Source organism: Pogoniulus pusillus, chromosome 25 (genome assembly GCF_015220805.1).
Source record: "Pogoniulus pusillus isolate bPogPus1 chromosome 25, bPogPus1.pri, whole genome shotgun sequence".
NCBI classification, from domain to species: domain Eukaryota; kingdom Metazoa; phylum Chordata; class Aves; order Piciformes; family Lybiidae; genus Pogoniulus; species Pogoniulus pusillus.
Window position 1 is genome coordinate 2598430 of NC_087288.1, and position 16598 is coordinate 2615027.

General features: G+C 47.9%; 1 protein-coding gene across 31 annotated transcripts in view; it reads left to right on the top strand.

The window, feature by feature from the left end:
* The window catches only part of RIMS1 (regulating synaptic membrane exocytosis 1), a 260406-nt gene that overhangs the window by 87869 nt on the left and 155939 nt on the right, over window positions 1-16598 (top strand). For 27 of the 31 annotated variants that reach the window (XM_064164198.1, XM_064164201.1, XM_064164174.1 and 24 more), the window contains exons 2-3: window positions 7930-8143; window positions 11462-11473. In XM_064164198.1, coding sequence (XP_064020268.1) covers window positions 7930-8143; window positions 11462-11473 — 226 coding nt within the window. The remainder of the gene's footprint in view (window positions 1-7929; window positions 8144-11461; window positions 11474-16598) is intronic. The other 4 variants (XM_064164172.1, XM_064164203.1, XM_064164202.1 and 1 more) reach the window with 1 other exon arrangement.

Genomic DNA, 16598 nt, shown 5'->3' on the forward strand with positions numbered 1-16598 from the left:
TGCTAATTGCAACTCTATCAGGGTTGCACTAAGCAACTGTTTTTGAAGCTGGTTTGGCAGCTCCAATACACTGTGATCTGCAGGTGCTGGCATTGGCATTAGTGGTGCCTGATGCCATTTTAATCCACTGTCTCCATCTCCAACAACACTGACACCACAAAAAAATCACTTTGCCAACTGTCACAGTGCAATTAAATGTAGGGGGCAAAAGAGCAGGCAGCATGAAAAAGTTAGTGTTTTGCTGAATTTGAGGTTGAGGACCCTGCAGGAGCATTTAGGGTATGAGGCAGGATGAAGTTTTCATTCAGTAGTATTCTGAGATGCAAAAATCATAGAACCATAGAATAGTTTTACTTGAGAAAGACCTTTAAGATCAAGACCAACTGTCAGCCCAATACCACCATGCCCATTAAATCACCTCCTGAAGTGCTGCAGCCACACATTTTTTACAATCTCCAGGGATGGTGACTCCACCAACTCCCTGGGCAGCCTGTTCCAATGCTTGGCTACTCTTGCTTTCCTAATCTTGACTTGCTTGATCTTTGTAAGCTTAACCTTTAGAAGAGATGCTCATTAGCTGCAGTTTCCAAGGGCTTCTTGGTGGGGACAAAGAGCAGCAGCAGTCACAGTTATGTACCCATAGCAAAGCCATAGAATTCTGTGGTCAGCTTCTGCCAGCATCACTGGTTAATGCTGTGCAAAGGGCCTGGAGAAGAGAGGGGGACCTTAGAGCTGCCTTCCAGTGCCTGAAGGGATGCTGCAGGAAGGCTGCATGGAGGCTTCTCACAGGAGTGTCTAGCAACAGGACAAGGAGGAGTGGTTTGAAGCTGAGGGGAGAGTAGGGTTAGACTGGATCTTAGGAAGAAGTTCTTCAGTATGAGGCTGGGGAGACTCTGGAACAGACTGCCCAGGAGGTTGTGGCTGTCTCCTCCCGTGGGGTGTTCAAGGCCAGGTAGAATGAGGCCTTGAGCAGCTGAGCCTAGTTGAGAGGTGTTCCTGCCCATGGCAGGGAGGTTGGAGTAGATGATCTCTCAAGTCCCTTCCAACCTAAACCAATCTATCATTTCCAAACTGATTTAAGAGCTCAGAAGTGCAATTCCACATTGCAGCAACTGCCCATAAACAGTAGGTGATCTCTTAAGGCTCTGAGTGGTCTCAGCTGACAGGCACTCCTGCTCTCCACTGACATGAGGTGCCTGTGTTGTAGGCAGCTGCTTGGTCAGGATAAATTCTGCCCTGTGAGACAGGTGATGTGATCCATCCAGCTGAGCTTAGTGTTACTCATTAGTGTTGTTCACTGGGAGAAAGGAGCTTCTCTTCCCTCTCCCTGCTTCACTAATGTGGTTAGTAGTCCTCTATTCACAATAAGAGACCTAAATACTGATACCTGTGGTGGTGATTTGGTCATAAGCACAAATTTGTGCCTTAATTGAAAGAGATTTGGTTTGGACTGCATCTTAGGAAGAAGTTCTTCAGTACAAGGGTGGTGAGGCTCTGGAACAGGTTGCCCAGAGAGGCTGTGGATGCCTCCTCCCTGGGGATGTTCAGTTGGATGAGAGCTTGGGCAGCTGAGTCTAATTGAGAGGTATCCCTGCAGAGGGGTTGGGGTAGCTGATCTCTGAGGTCCCTTTCAGCCTAACCACTCTATGATTCTGTGAACTCTTCCTTAAGACTTCTATTCTTTCTGTTTGGTTGCTTTGTTTCCCCCCCCCCCCCTTCCTCCTCCACTCCTCAAATCAAACTTTTCTGCTGCCCACAGCCTCCACACCTCTTTGTTTTATGTCTCTGCCAGTTGCTCTCCATGTTATGGCTGGTTGGTTCTGGTGTGATGACCACCCTCAGACTGAAAACAGACCTGCCCACGGTAGCTTATTGTCTGATTCAATAAATTAATTCAATTAATTGAAGGGAATAGCATCTAATTCTCTTTCCCTTTGCTCTGAAAACAGATTAGCTTTTGTTTGTTCGCCAAAAAATAGACTTTTAGTGAGGTTTAGCTTAAATAAATGCAATTTGTGTCCTGTAATAAAATGAAGCTGATGTTTCTGAAGAGACAATAAATCAAATCATTCTTGACTCGCTGATTTAATGTATTTTAGGGGATGTTTGCTGGCAGAGCTGCTTCACTAAATATTATTTGCCTGGAGAAATTTCTTATGAGGCTCAGAGACTGCTGCTCCAAGGAGCATTTTGTGCTTCTTTCAGTGAAGTAAATGGCATTAAAGCACTTTTGTGCCATCGTGAGCTGCAGGTCAGCTCGCTCAGGAGGCACTTTTTGTGTGTCTTTCATACACGTGGAAGAGAGCATGGTGCTGGGTTAGACTCAGGAGCAGTCAGACAAGGAGGAAAATGAAGACAGGACTCAGTTGATAAGGAAAAGCATAATCCAGGACCTGAAATATTTCACTGTTTAGGACCAGCAAAGCAGCAATAGAGAGGGAATGAAAAGGTAAAATCCACCCAGAATGAGGTTTTGCAACAGGGCCTTAGAATGGCAGGGGCCAGGGGACCATCTTTGAAGATGATGAAGATCATCTAGTCAAACTCCTCCTTCTAGAGCAGGATCATAGAATCAGTCAGAGTTGGAAGTGACCACAAGGATCAGCCAGTTCCAACCCCCCTGCCATGGGCAGGGACACCTCACACTAGATCAGACTGCCCAGAGCCTCATCCAGCCTGGCCTTAAACACTTCCAGGCATGAGGCTTCCACCACCTCCCTGGGCAACCCCTTCCAGGCTCTCACCGCCCTCATGCTGAAGAACTTCTTCCTAACACCCAGTCTGAATCTCCCCATTTCCAGCTGTGTTCCATTCCCCCCAGTCCTATCACTACTTGACACTCTGAAAAGTCCTTCCCCAGCTTTCTTCGAGCCCCCTTCAGAGAGATGTTGAGGTGCTGGAAGGTGTCCACAGGAGGGCGACAAAGCTGGTGAGGGGCCTGGAGCACAGACTGCATTGGGTTGGAAGGAGCTCTCAGGCCATCTTGTCCCTGCTAACCTTGCTCTTGATTCCTGAGCTTGTTGAAGCTTTAGATTCACAGACTGCATTGGGTTGGAAAGAGCTCTCAGGCCATCTTGTCCAACCCTCCTGCAGTCATCAGGGACACCTCCAACTAGATCAGGCTGCTCAGGGTGATGTGGAGTCTGATGCTGAATGTCTTCAGGGACAGGGATCTCATCCACATCCCCTGGCCAACCTGTTGCAGTATTCCACCACTCTCATTGTTAAGAACTTCCTTCTAATGTCCAACCCAAACCTATGAATGATGATGTTTGGTGCTGCTCTGAGAAGATCCAGAGCAATTTATTTGTTTTAGGGAGACAGAACTTCAAGAGTGCCTCTACATCTCAATGAGACTTCCTTACAAGAACCTCCCAGCACTCTTCTTTTTAGAAAGGTTTTATAGAAGGAGCTTGTGCTGAGTGTATTTGGGGCTTGCTTTTGCAATAAGCAACTGTGTCTGACAATCACCTGTACCTGCAAGTGCAGTAGTGTGAGAGGCCATGCCCTGCCATCTCACAAATGCTTCTAGTGTGGCTGGGAGTCTCTGGAGTCTTTGCTTGCTGCCCTGTGCTTGTGCTTAAACAGTGCCTCTCTTGTGCTGTATAAAGAAAACACAGAGAGTGAAAACATTGCATAGAGTGGTAGGGATTGGAAGGGACCTGCAGAAGTCATCCAGTCCAAAAGCAGGGTTGCAGAGGCACACACCCAGAGAGCCCTTGAAAGTCTCCAGAGAAGGCAGCACTGCAATTTCACTTGAAGAAAGAAAATGAACCTTAGTTAATTGCCTTTCTTGTTATCATTCTTCTCTTGGTGCCAGAAAGAAGCACTGGGTTCCTAATTTGAAGTAAGCCTTACATAAAACTTCATTTGTTTAATGTATATGCATTTCATTCATTGGATGAGTAGACTTTTGTCTCTGAAATAGCTGGGGAAAGAGCAGAGGAGTCTTGATCTCACTTCCCAGTTTAGCAGGGGCTAAAGTGTCAGGGGGTTGTGAATGGCAGAGATGCTGGAAAATGGTTGCCTTGGGATGGTTTGAGAATTCATAGATTCATACAATGGTTTGGACCTTAAAGGTCATCCAGTTCCAACCTGCCTGCCATGGGCAGAGATACTTCCCACTAGCCCAGATTGCTCAAGGACTCGCCCAACTTGGCCTTGAACACCTCTTGTGCTGCAGCTCCCATCCATTGCTCCTTGTCCTATCCCCCAGGGAGCAGTGAGCAGAGCCTGCCCCCCCCTTCTGACCCCCAGCGCTCAGAGATTTATAGACATTTATTAAATCCCCTCTCAGTTTTCTCTTCTCTAGACTAAGTAGCCCCAGGTCCCTCAGCCTCTCCTCAGCAGGCAGTGCTCCAGTCCCATCAGCATCCTCACAGCCCTCCGCTGGACTCTCTTCAGCAGATCCCTGTGCCTCTTAAACTGGGCAGCCCAATACTGAACTTTATTAGATCCCCTCTCAACCTTCTCTTCTCCAGACTAAACAGCCTTAGGTCCCTCAGCCTCTCCTCATCAGGCAGTGCTCCAGTCTCCTCATCATCCTTGTAGCCCTCCTCTGTCCAGCAGATCCTTGTGCCTCTTAAACTGGGCAGCCCAAACCTGAACTTTATTAGATCCCCTCTCAACCTTCTCTTCTCAAGACTAAACAGCCCCAAGGCTCTCTCTTCCTGGCTTAGCAGCAGTGTTGATTTTCCTACTTCTATGAACTCAGACCAAGCCATGAAAACCCAAAAAGCAGCTGATTGAAAGCATTGCCATTTCTCATAGAAGCCCTGCATGGTTTTAAACAGAGATCATTAATTATCACTTCCTTTTTTCTCTGCAGAAGGCATCGATTCCTTCAGCACTAAATAGATCCCAGCATGGAAGTGCTTTTCTTTCCACCCAAGGCAGAGTTTCTTTCCACATTCCTCAGCTGTGCCTTTTTTGTTAGCACCCTTAGAGGAGTTTGCTTAGTTATCTGCTTTCCCTCTTCTACCTCAGACAGGGTAACGGTCATCTGGGAGGAACTGTGGGAAGCTGGGATGTAAATTCCTTATTGTAGACATTGCACATTTGTGACTCACAGTTCCTCAGTTGGGTAAGGAGAAAGTCTGCTTGTGGGCTGTGATTATTTAACACCAAGGGAAGAAAAAGGAAAGGAAAAAAAAGGAGAAGAGAAGGATACAAAAATAAAGCTTTCCACTAACCTACATTAGGAAGCTTCCAGGAAGCTGAGAAAATGAGGGTTTATGCAAGTTATTTAATGGGCTCATTTGTGTGCTTGCTGAGGCAGCAGTGTGCCCAGGTGGCTGAGAGAGCCAGTGGCATCCTGGCCTGGCTCAGGAAGAGTGTGGCCAGCAGGACAAGGGAGGTTGGTTGGCATAGGAGGAGATCATAGAATCAAGCAGGTTGGAAGAGAGCTCCAAGCTCATCCAGCCCAACCTAGCACCCAGCCCTGCCCAAGCAACCAGACCATGGCACTAAGTGCCCCAGCCAGGCTTGGCTTCAACACCTCCAGCCACACAGACTCCACCACCTCCCTGGGCAGCCCATTCCAATGCCAATCACTCTGTCTGACAACAACTTCCTCCTCACATCCAGCCTAGACCTGCCCTGGCACAACTTGAGACTGTGTCCCCTTGTTCTATTGCTGGTTACCTGGGAGAAGAGGCCACCCCCCACCTGGCTACAATGTCCCTTCAGGTAGTTGTAGACAGTAATAAGAGGGACACCTCACACTAGATCAGGCTGTTCAGAGCCTCATCCAGCCTGGCCTTAAACATCTCCAGGCATGAGGCTTCCACCACCTCCCTGGGCAACCCATTCCAGGCTCTCATCGCCCTCGTGCTGAAGAACTTCTTGCTAACATCCAGTCTGAATCTCCCCATTTCCAGCTTTGTTCCATTCCCCCCACTCCTGTCACTACCTGACAGACTAAAAAGTCCTTCCTGTAGCCCCTTGCAGATACTGAAAGGCCACAAGAAGGTCACCTGGAAGCCTTCTCCACTCCAGACTGAACAGCCCCAACTGCATCAGTCTCTCCTCAGAGCAGAGCAGCTCCAGCCCTCTGCTGATGCTCATGGCCTTTCTCTGGACACCTTCCAGCACATCCACATCCCTTTTGTAACAGAGGCTCCAGAACTGGACACAGTAACTCCAGGTGGGGTCTCAGCAGTGCAGAGCAGAGGGGGGGATCACTTCCCTCACCCTTCTGCTCTCTTTTCTCTTGATGCAGCCCAGGCTCTGGTTGCTCTCTGGGCTGCAGGAGCACACTGACAGCTCCTATTGAGCTTCTCATCCACCAGCACCCCCAAGTTCCTTTCCTCAAGGTCTCCCTTCAACCTCTTCTTCTCCAGACACCCTCAGTTCTCTCAGCCACTCATGCCCAGCCCTGTTCTCCAGACCACCCTTCAGCGGCTTTATTGCCCTGTCTGGACCTGCTCCAGCACCTCAATATCCTTGTAGCAAGTTCCCCAAAACTGAGCCCAATACTCAAGGCACTTCCCTCACAAGTACAATATTTGGCAGTCTGAGTACACTCAGCAGTTTGTGGTCTTCACAACCCATTCAAGCCAGCTAACATCTGTGCTAAAAAGCATCACACCTCAAACAGTCAGGAAGCATCCCAGACTTCAAATGTGCTAACACATTAATGTGTCTAGGTCAAGCACTTGGGAGCTGGAAGAGTTAGCTGGATTTATTTATTATTCAACCTCACTTTGTCCTACTTGTGCAGAAAGTATGGATTTTAGTAACAGCTTTAGATGTGAGCTGACCAGGAAACATAGCCAGAACTCTTTGTTGGGCTTTAGCTATTCTAGTCAGCATCTGCTAGATTCCCCCTAGGCTCCTCAATTCCCTTTGTGCAGACAAAACTATCCATAGCATCTTGCTAAGGTTACCTGTCTTGGCTTTGCTTAAAGTGTGTGCTCCTAAACCCCATCACAAAGTGGACAGCTTTATACTATCATAGAGTGGTTTAGGTTGGAAGGGACCTCAAAGCTCAGCCAGTTCCAACCCCCTGCCATAGGCAGGGACACCTCATGCTAGAACAGGTCACTCAAGGCCTCATCCAACTTGGTCCTGAGCACCTCCAGGGAGGTTGTGGAGCACAGAATTCCAGCCTAAAAAGTCCTTCCCCAGCTTTTTCGTAGGCCCCCTTCAGATACTGGAAGGTCACAAGGAGGTCACCTGGGAGCCGTCTCCTCTCCAGACTGAACAACTCCAACTCTCTCCATCTCTCCTCATAGCAGAGCAGCTCCAGCCCTCTACTGATCCTCATGGCCCTTCTCTGAACACCTTCCAGCACCTCCATATCCCTCTTGTCCCAGAGGCTCCAGAACTGGACGCAGAGTCCATCCCTGTGTTATCCACTCTTTAGCTCTTGCTGGGCAGGTGCTCTCCAGAGGTCCCTTCCACCCCCTACTATTCTGTGATCTCTGTGATTGCAAGCCTGAGCCCTTTTGAGTTGAGCAAGCAGTGAAAACGCAACCTGCAGTGCCATCTCCTGGAGTTTGGAGTAAGGGGAAAAGGAGGTTTCAGACTACGTTTCAAAAGCACTGAGAATGTAGCTCTGCATAAAAGGGACCCAAACCTTTGGCATTTGTAGCCAAAAAAAAACCTAACAACCAACAACCTGTGCAGCCAGACCATAAATATACAAGCCCCTTTTTAATCTGCTAATGAAAATGAAGTATGTTCTCAGATCATCATTATTATATCTGCTTAGTGCAGGTGGAAAGTTTCTGTGAAGCTCTGCAAGTCTGAGTTCTGGATGTGCAGTGTCAAGTGCTGGAACAGCTTCCTCTGTTGTTTGCTCTGATTTCAATCTCTTCACACACCTTTCTTCATCTTTTGGCTATGCCATTGACCTCAGTAGTAGAGCTGCAAAAGAAAGACCTTCACAGGACTATTTCCCCTCCCTTCTTTTTCTCCTCTGCGCAGGAGGTTGCATCAACAATTCGAGAGCTACAAGGAGCAAGTAAGAAAGATAGGAGAAGAGGCTCGGCGTTACCAGGGCGAGCACAAGGACGATGCTCCGACCTGCGGCATCTGTCACAAAACGAAGTTCGCAGATGGCTGTGGCCATTTGTGCTCCTACTGCCGGACCAAGTTCTGTGCGCGCTGCGGCGGCCGCGTCTCCCTGCGCTCCAACAGCGTAAGTCTGCCGGGGGCTGCTCCGTGCGAGCAGCCTCCTGGATGCTCTTGGTGGCTCGCCTTAACTTGGGCATTTCACGCTTCGTTTTGCTTCATTGTTTCGTTCCTCACTTCGCTGCGAGGTGTGTAAAGCGCATGTGGAGCAAGTTTAGGATCTGCAGAGGTGATAAGTGAAAAGAAGGAAGTGATTTAGGATGTGTAGTTCTGCTGAGCGGTTGTTTGAAACTTACACCTGGTTTGCGCAGAGTGGAAGGAGAAACTGGGCTGCTCTGGTGCAGCTCCGCATTGATACTCTTCTACATTAGTTTATTATTATTATTATTATTATTATTATTATTATTATTATTATTATTATTATTATTATTATCCTTCTCCTCCTCTTTCTCCTCTTTCTCCTTCTCCTTCCCCTCTTTCTCCTTCTCCTTCCCCTCTTTCTCCTTCTCCTTCCCCTCTTTCTCCTTCTCCTTCCCCTCTTTCTCCTTCTCCTTCCCCTCTTTCTCCTTCTCCTTCCCCTCTTTCTCCTTCTCCTTCCCCTCTTTCTCCTTCTCCTTCCCCTCTTCCTCCTTCTCCTTCCCCTCTTCCTCCTTCTCCTTCCCCTCTTTCTCCTTCTCCTTCCCCTTCCCCTCTTTCTCCTTCTCCTTCCCCTTCCCCTCTTTCTCCTTCCCCTTCCCCTCTTTCTCCTTCCCCTTCCCCTCTTTCTCCTTCTCCTTCCCCTTCCCCTCTTTCTCCTTCTCCTTCCCCTTCCCCTCTTTCTCCTTCTCCTTCCCCTTCCCCTCTTTCTCCTTCTCCTTCCCCTTCCCCTCTTTCTCCTTCTCCTTCCCCTTCCCCTCTTTCTCCTTCTCCTTCCCCTTCCCCTCTTTCTCCTTCTCCTTCCCCTTCCCCTCTTTCTCCTTCTCCTTCCCCTTCCCCTCTTTCTCCTTCTCCTTCCCCTTCTTCCCTTCCCCCCTCCTCCTCCTCCTTCCTCTCCTTCCTCTCCTTCCTCTCCTTCCTCTCCTTCCTCTCCTTCCTCTCCTTCCTCTCCTTCCTCTCCTTCCTCTCCTTCCTCTCCTTCCTCTCCTTCCTCTCCTTCCTCTCCTTCCTCTCCTTCCTCTCCTTCCTCTCCTTCCTCTCCTTCCTCTCCTTCCTCTCCTTCCTCTCCTTCCTCTCCTTCCTCTCCTTCCTCTCCTTCCTCTCCTTCCTCTCCTTCCTCTCCTTCCTCTCCTTCCTCTCCTTCCTCTCCTTCCTCTCCTTCCTCTCCTTCCTCTCCTTCCTCTCCTTCCTCTCCTTCCTCTCCTTCCTCTCCTTCCTCTCCTTCCTCTCCTTCCTCTCCTTCCTCTCCTTCCTCTCCTTCCTCTCCTTCCTCTCCTTCCTCTCCTTCCTCTCCTTCCTCTCCTTCCTCTCCTTCCTCTCCTTCCTCTCCTTCCTCTCCTTCCTCTCCTTCCTCTCCTTCCTCTCCTTCCTCTCTTATTGTTATTATCCTATTATTCTTACAATCATTTTTATTATTGTTATCATTATTTTAATCACCATTATTATAATTATTGTTATCTTATTATTAGCTTATTCTCATTCTCCTAATAGCATTATTAATACCATATTTATATTTACTACTATTAACAGTATTTAATATTATTCATAATAATTAACAGTAGTATTATTGATATTTTCCTATTATTAGGAAGACATCATTAGCATCATCATCACCATAATAATTTATCAATAGCATCATCATCCCCACAATAATTTCCTTATTGTTACTGTTGTTGTCTATTGCTGATGTTGTTACAGTCTTACTATCTTTATTTTTGCTGGTGTTCTCTCACTATTATTTTTATTACTGTTCCTATTCAAATGCTTTCTCTTTCTTTTCACTGCCTTTGTCATCTGTCTTGGGGTTTTCTATCTTTCTATTAATTTCTTTTCTAAACAATGATTTAAATTCTCTGTTTTACAGAGCTTTTCATCTGCATTTAGAGATATCTCTTACATAAGATCTCTGAGCAACCTGCTCTAGCTGGAGGTATCTTATCTCTGCTGCAGGGAGGTTGGAATGGATAGACCTTTAAAAGGTCCTTTCCAAGCAGTGTACAAAAGAACAAAAACCACTTTCCTTACCCTAAAGTGTTGTATCAATTCATTTTACACCTCTTTAACAAGCAACACTTTGGATTAAGCTGGGTTAGGCATCCTGCTTTCAGGCAGGGGAAGTAAATCCTCCCTCTGATCCACATACACTGTGCCCTGAACTGGAGGGTGTCAGCCAGTCCCTTACAAGGAACTGGCTACTCACCTGTACATCAGAGGCAGGATCTATATTTGGGAGACCATTACCCAGTGATGAATTTTGGCCTGGGATGTGTTGGAAAACATTCTGTAAAGATCCTTTTGTTGCATGAATCATTTTGCTTATTGCATGAATCATTTTGCTCATTGCACAAATAATTGTGTTACCCTTGATGAAATCAGAGAACTTTTCTCCTAGGTAGGGCTTGAAGGTCTTTTGTAAGAGAAATGCATCAATGATCAATGCTTTATTTTTCTTTGCATCAACACAAATGCAATGAAAAGTTCTTAATGAGTTTTCTAGCATTTCAAAATTGCAGCATGTTCAGAATGGAACTTTTTGGCTTTTTCACTTTCCTTGAGCTAAATGTCAACCTGAAGAGAGGGCTTCCAAAGGTTCATGGTAACAGACACACCAAAAACTCCTTATGATAAACAAATCATTTTGCCTTTATTTGCCACAGCCCTCACATATATATACAGAGAGAGATGTATTTGGGAGCCTGTTCAATGAAACTCCCATTCTGGCAAAAGTGGAGATGTAATTTTCATCTCTCTATGAAGGTTTTAATCTCAGTCAATGCACCACATCGCATTTACCTGCAGGTGGTGTCAGGAGAGCAAACCTAGGAAAAAGAAGAGTTTGCTGGGCTCTGCTCTGCCTTAATGTGATGGCATTTGTTTTAAGGCTGTGCTGTGATTTATCTTCACTCAGAGCAAACCAAAATGACTCTGTTTTAATTCTTTTTCACCCACTCTTTCAAGCCACGGAGATGGAAAAGTGTCCATTTGTTTGCATCTCGCCTCCTGTTTGCTGCACTGTTTATGCTGCTGGGGGTGGGTTAGGGTGGGCAAAGATGGTTTCTACACATGCAGTGTCATCATTTAATATCAAGGTTTATTTCCTTCCCCTTCTGGCTTGATCTCTTTGTACAGAGTTAACTGGAATTGCATTTCTTTGAAACCTGTCTATTAATACTTGCCTGTTTTATTCTTCTTTTCTCTTCTTTCTTTCTTTTCTCTTTTTATTCTGCTTCCTTGGATGCTTTCCCAAAAGGAGGACAAAGTGGTTAGAATCCATGCTTTTTACCATTTATTGTTATGCTGTTGTTTAGTTAACTGGGAAACTTATTAATGTAAACCCAAAAAAACAACAACTACCAAACTCAACTGGCGTTTGAAATCCACCCAAAGGGGAGGGGGAAAGGACAGGAATCCTAACACCCAGGCTCTGCCCATCCCCTGGCTGAACATAACACTTCAAAGACAGCCCAGCAAGGAAACCCAAGGCTGGTGTCGAAGTTAGGAGGATGAAAAAAATGAATTATGAACCAATTCATAGACTAAAAAGTAGAGGAGGCAAGAGGGAAACAAAGCTTGATTGCATTAAAATGCACTTGATTAACAACTGTGTCTTTTTGCATGCCAGGACTTGCCATTAGCTTCAGGAACTCTGCTGTGTTTTGTTGGCTGTTTTACACTGATTTCCATAGTTTGCTGTGTTTCACTTCTGGCTGCAGCAGAGATTGAGGGAATTGTTGTCAGGTCACCTCATGGACTTACTTTTGGAATGAATGTGCACACTCAAAGCAGTGCCTTCTTCAAAGTGTTAGGTGTAGAGACCAAGCTGGGGTGAATCCTTCCTGAATGTGTAGGAACCATCCCAAACCTCTGCAAAACTTTCAGGATCAAGAGCTGCCATGCTCAGCAGGAGCCTGATCTGGAATAGGTGAGGGTTGTTCCCCCATCGTCTCTGTGCCCTCTGCATGAAGAGAGGGGTGGCAGTACTTGAATCCTAGGGATCAGTGCTGGGTCTGGTCTTGTTCAACATCTTCACCAATGACATTGATGAGGGGGCAGACAGACAGATTCTGCTCAGCAAGTTTGCTGATGACCCCAAACTGGTAGGTTTGGCTGATAGAGCTGCAGGCTGTGCGGCCATCCAGAGAGAGCTGGACAGACAGAGCTGGGCACAGAGGAACCAAATGGGGTTCAAAAGGACAAGTGCAGAGTCCTGCACCTGGGGAGCAATAACAAACTGCAGCAGTACAGGCTGGGAGGTGACTGCTGGAGAGCAGCCCTGTGGATGGGCACCTGGGAGTGCTGGTGGAGAACATCCATGGCACAGCAATGTGCTCTGGGGGCCAAGAGGGACAATGGGATCCTGGGGTGTATTAGGAGGAGTGTGTGCAGCAGATCAAGGGAGGTTCTCTTCCCCTCTACTCTGCCCTGGTGAGACCTCATCTTGAATACTGCATTCAGTTTTGGGCTCCCCAGTTGAAGAGGGACAGGGACCTGCTGGAGAGAGTCCTGCAGAGGGCTATGAGGATGATGAGGGGACTGGAGGGCATGGCTGATGAGGAGAGGCTGAGGGACCTGGGGCTGTTTAGTCTGGAGAAGAGAAGACTGAGAGTGCCTCACTCAACCTGCATCTGTGCTTGAGGCATGCTTCACACTTCAGTTTGCCACAAGGACCTTGCTGGGTGACTGAAATGGTGATAGTGTCTGCATGCAGAGACTCTGAGATGGCACCTGAGCTTTGGCCCTTTGAAAAATGTCATTTAGGATCCAGAACATAGACTCCACTTCACTGAAGTGCTCTGGAGATGTGTCCTCAAGACATACCTGACTCATTCTAAGCTCACTTAAGTACATCCTCAGTGTTTATGCTTGCCTTGGCTTAGGTTTAGCTGTGTTGAAATCCAGGCTTCCACATGCTGAGATATATGCTCCTCAATTCAAGAGAGATGAGTACCTTGAGTCCTCTGTCCAGTTCTGGGCCTCTCACTTCAAGAGATGTTGAGGTGCTGGAAGGTGTCCACAGCAGGGCGACAAGGCTGGGGAGGGGCCTGGAGCACAGCCCTGTGAGGAGAGGCTGAGGGAGCTGGGGGTGTGCAGCCTGCAGCAGAGGAGGCTCAGGGCAGAGCTCATTGCTGCCTGCAGCTGCCTGCAGGGAGGCTGTAGCCAGGTGGGGTTGGGCTCTGCTGCCAGGCACCCAGCAACAGAACAAGGGGACACAGTCTGGAGTTGTGGCAGGGCAGATCTAGGCTGGATGTTGTTAGGAAGTTGTTGTCAGAGAGAGTGATTGGCGCTGGAATGGGCTGCCCAGGGAGGTGGTGGAGTCTGTGTGGCTGGAGGTGTTGCAGCCAAGCCTGGCTGGGGCACTTAGTGCCATGGTCTGGTTGCTTGGGCAGGGCTGGGTGCTAGGTTGGACTGGATGAGTTTGGAGCTCTCTTCCAGCCTGGTTAATCCTATGATTCTATGAAGATGACTCTAGAACACTTCCAGAACTGATTTGTAATAGCCAGGAGGTGCTGGTGGCTGAGGTGGCACAGCCCTGCCAGGGATTCTCAGTCTAATATGTCAAAATACATCTAATATGCCTGAAGGTCTTCCATGCTCTTTTGAGTTTTGTCTGGCCCTTCATACTTCTCATCTGAGGTATGATGGAGCCAGGCTCTGCTGGGTGATGTCCAACCCCAGCACAAGGGGCACTGGGTGGAAGCTGAGGCAGAGGAAGTTTCATTTAAACATGAGGAGGGTTTTTTCCCTGTGAGGGTGACAGAGGCCTGGCACAGGCTGCCCAGGGGGGCTGTGGAGTCTCCCTCTCTGGAGATATCCAAACCCTGCCTGGGTGTGTTGCTGTGTGATCTGCTCTGGGTGATCCTGCTCTGGCAGGAGTTTGGACTGGCTGAGCTTTGGAGGTCCCTTCCAGCCCTATGAGTGAGACCTGGAAAGAAAGACAACTTGGAGACTCCTCCTTCGTGGTATCTCAGGTGGTTTTTAGAGGCTGTTTGTCATTTAGTTCCTTTAAACTGTGCTTAACAATTCCTTGCATCGTGGCTTGCTAATGTAAGCTTTGCCAACGTGAGCACATATTTGGGCTGTGCACTAAATGGCTTTAGCAGAAGTGGTTAATGCTGTTAGAATGAAATGTCTGAGTTGTCAGGAGTGGGTTTTTATACACCCCTGATAGAGAGCTCAGGGTGATTTGTCCTGTGACAGTTGCAGGCCAGGCACTAATGGTGTTCCTCAGGATTACATTCTGTGATTCTGTGACCCACAATCTCCCTGGAGGTGTTCAGGACCAGGTTGGATGAGGCATTGAGCAGCTTGTTCTGGTGGGAGGTGTCCCTGCCTATGGCAGGGGTTGGAACTGGCTGAGCTTTGAGGTCCCTTCTGACCTAAACCATTCTGTGAGTCTATGAAAACCAGACTGCTGCCAGCTGCTGGGCACAGGAGGGCACTCTGAGTTAAGCACAGGCAGCCCAGAGGGTACCCTTTGTCCCCAACAAATTCTTCCCTCTATCAATTTCCTTCCTCCTGGAATTTGTGTCTGTCAGCTGGAATCACTCTGACCCTCTTTCCTGTGAGCTCCTTTCATAGAATGAGGGGTTTAATCTTTCAGGTAGAGCTGGGGACTAAATGGGACTTGGTCAGTGACAATCTGTGCACTGCTGAGACACAATGCCCTGGGCTTAGAAGGCAACATGGAGATGCTAAATGGAGCTACACTGAGCAAGCTGAGTTCTGTGCCTGGTTTGTCACCCCAAACCCAGCAAGAATTTAGCTTTGAGATCTTGCTGCAAGTTCAAGTGAAAGGACACAGGGCAATGGGTGGAAGTTGAGGCACAGGAGATTCTGTGTGAGTCTGAAGAATTTTCTCCCTGTGGGGGTGACAGAGCACTGGAACAGGCTGCCCAGGGAAGTTGTGGAGTCTCCCTCTCTGGAGGTATTCAAGAACCATTTGGCTGCATTTCTGTGTGATCTGCTCTGGGTGATCCTGCCCTGGCAGGGAGGCTGGACCAGGTGATCCTTCAAGGTCACTTCCAGCCCCTAACATTCTGTGATTCTGTGATGGAGAGTGGTTGGCATTGGGATGGGCTGCCCAGGGAGGTGGTGGAGGCACCATCCCTTGAGGTCTTCAAGAAAAGACTGGATGAGGCACTTGGTGCCATGGTCTGGTTGACTGGATAGGGCTGGGGGATAGGTTGGACTGGCTGAGCTTGGAGGTCTCTTCCAACCTGCTTGATTCTATGATTCTGTGATGTAATTTCTGACCCATTAAGCACTATGAGCAACCAACAAGTAGCAGGTCAAAATTCCAGAGAGCAAAGTCATTATGAAGGCTGGAGCTAATCTCTGCTTTCTCTCTCTCTGTTTCTCTTTTATTACCAAAAAAAAAACCCCAAACAAAGAAAAAAAACAACCAAACCCAAACATTGAACCAAACCCCAAACCTTAATCCTCATCCAGGATTAAAACCCAGGGTATTTTTAGCACTGCAATGTCCTAGATAAAAGATAATTCAGTTATTAAATTTAGTTTTATATCTTCTCTGCCTTTTGTGTTCTGGAGCATTTCTGTGGTTTGTGTGCTAGCTGCATGTGGATAATTGCACCTCTGTATCTCCAGCTCTGCAGTTAGTGAGGGCTTAGGACAGTTTGGTGTAGCTATGTCTGAGGTAGATGATTTTATTAAACATAATAAATAAATAATAAATAATAAACCCTGTGAGGAGAGGCTGAGGGAGCTGGGGGTGTGCAGCCTGCAGCAGAGGAGGCTCAGGGCAGAGCTCATTGCTGCCTGCAGCTGCTTGCAGGGAGGCTGTAGCCAGGTGGGGTTGGGCTCTGCTGCCAGGCAAGCAACAACAGAAGAAGGGGACACAGTCTGGAGTTGTGGCAGAGCAGATCTAGGCTGGATGTGAGGAGGAAGTTCCTGGCAGAGAGAGTGATTGGCATTGGAATGGGCTGCCCAGGGAGGTGGTGGAGTCTGTGTGGCTGGAGGTGTTCTTGCCAAGCCTGGCTGGGGCACTTAGTGCCATGGTCTGGTTGGTTGGGCAGGGCTGGGTGCTAGGTTGGACTGGATGAGCTTGGAGCTCTCTTCCAACCTGCTTGATTCTATGATTCTCCAGTTCCTCCTGGAGCAGGTAGAACCCAGTGCTTTATTAATGTCTAGGGAAAGATTTCCAAAGAGCTTCAACTTCTTTAGGCTGAAGTTTAATCATGGCACTGGAACACATTCAAAGAGGTCTCAAAAGGCTCCAGAGGAGGAGACTCCACAACCTCCCTGCGTAGCCTGTGCCAGTTCTCTGGGACCCTTACAGTCAAGAAGTTCTTCCTGTCATTGAGGTGGAACTTTCTGTGCTGTAGTTTCCATCCATTGCCCCTTGACTTCAGCCCTGGTGAGTCTGC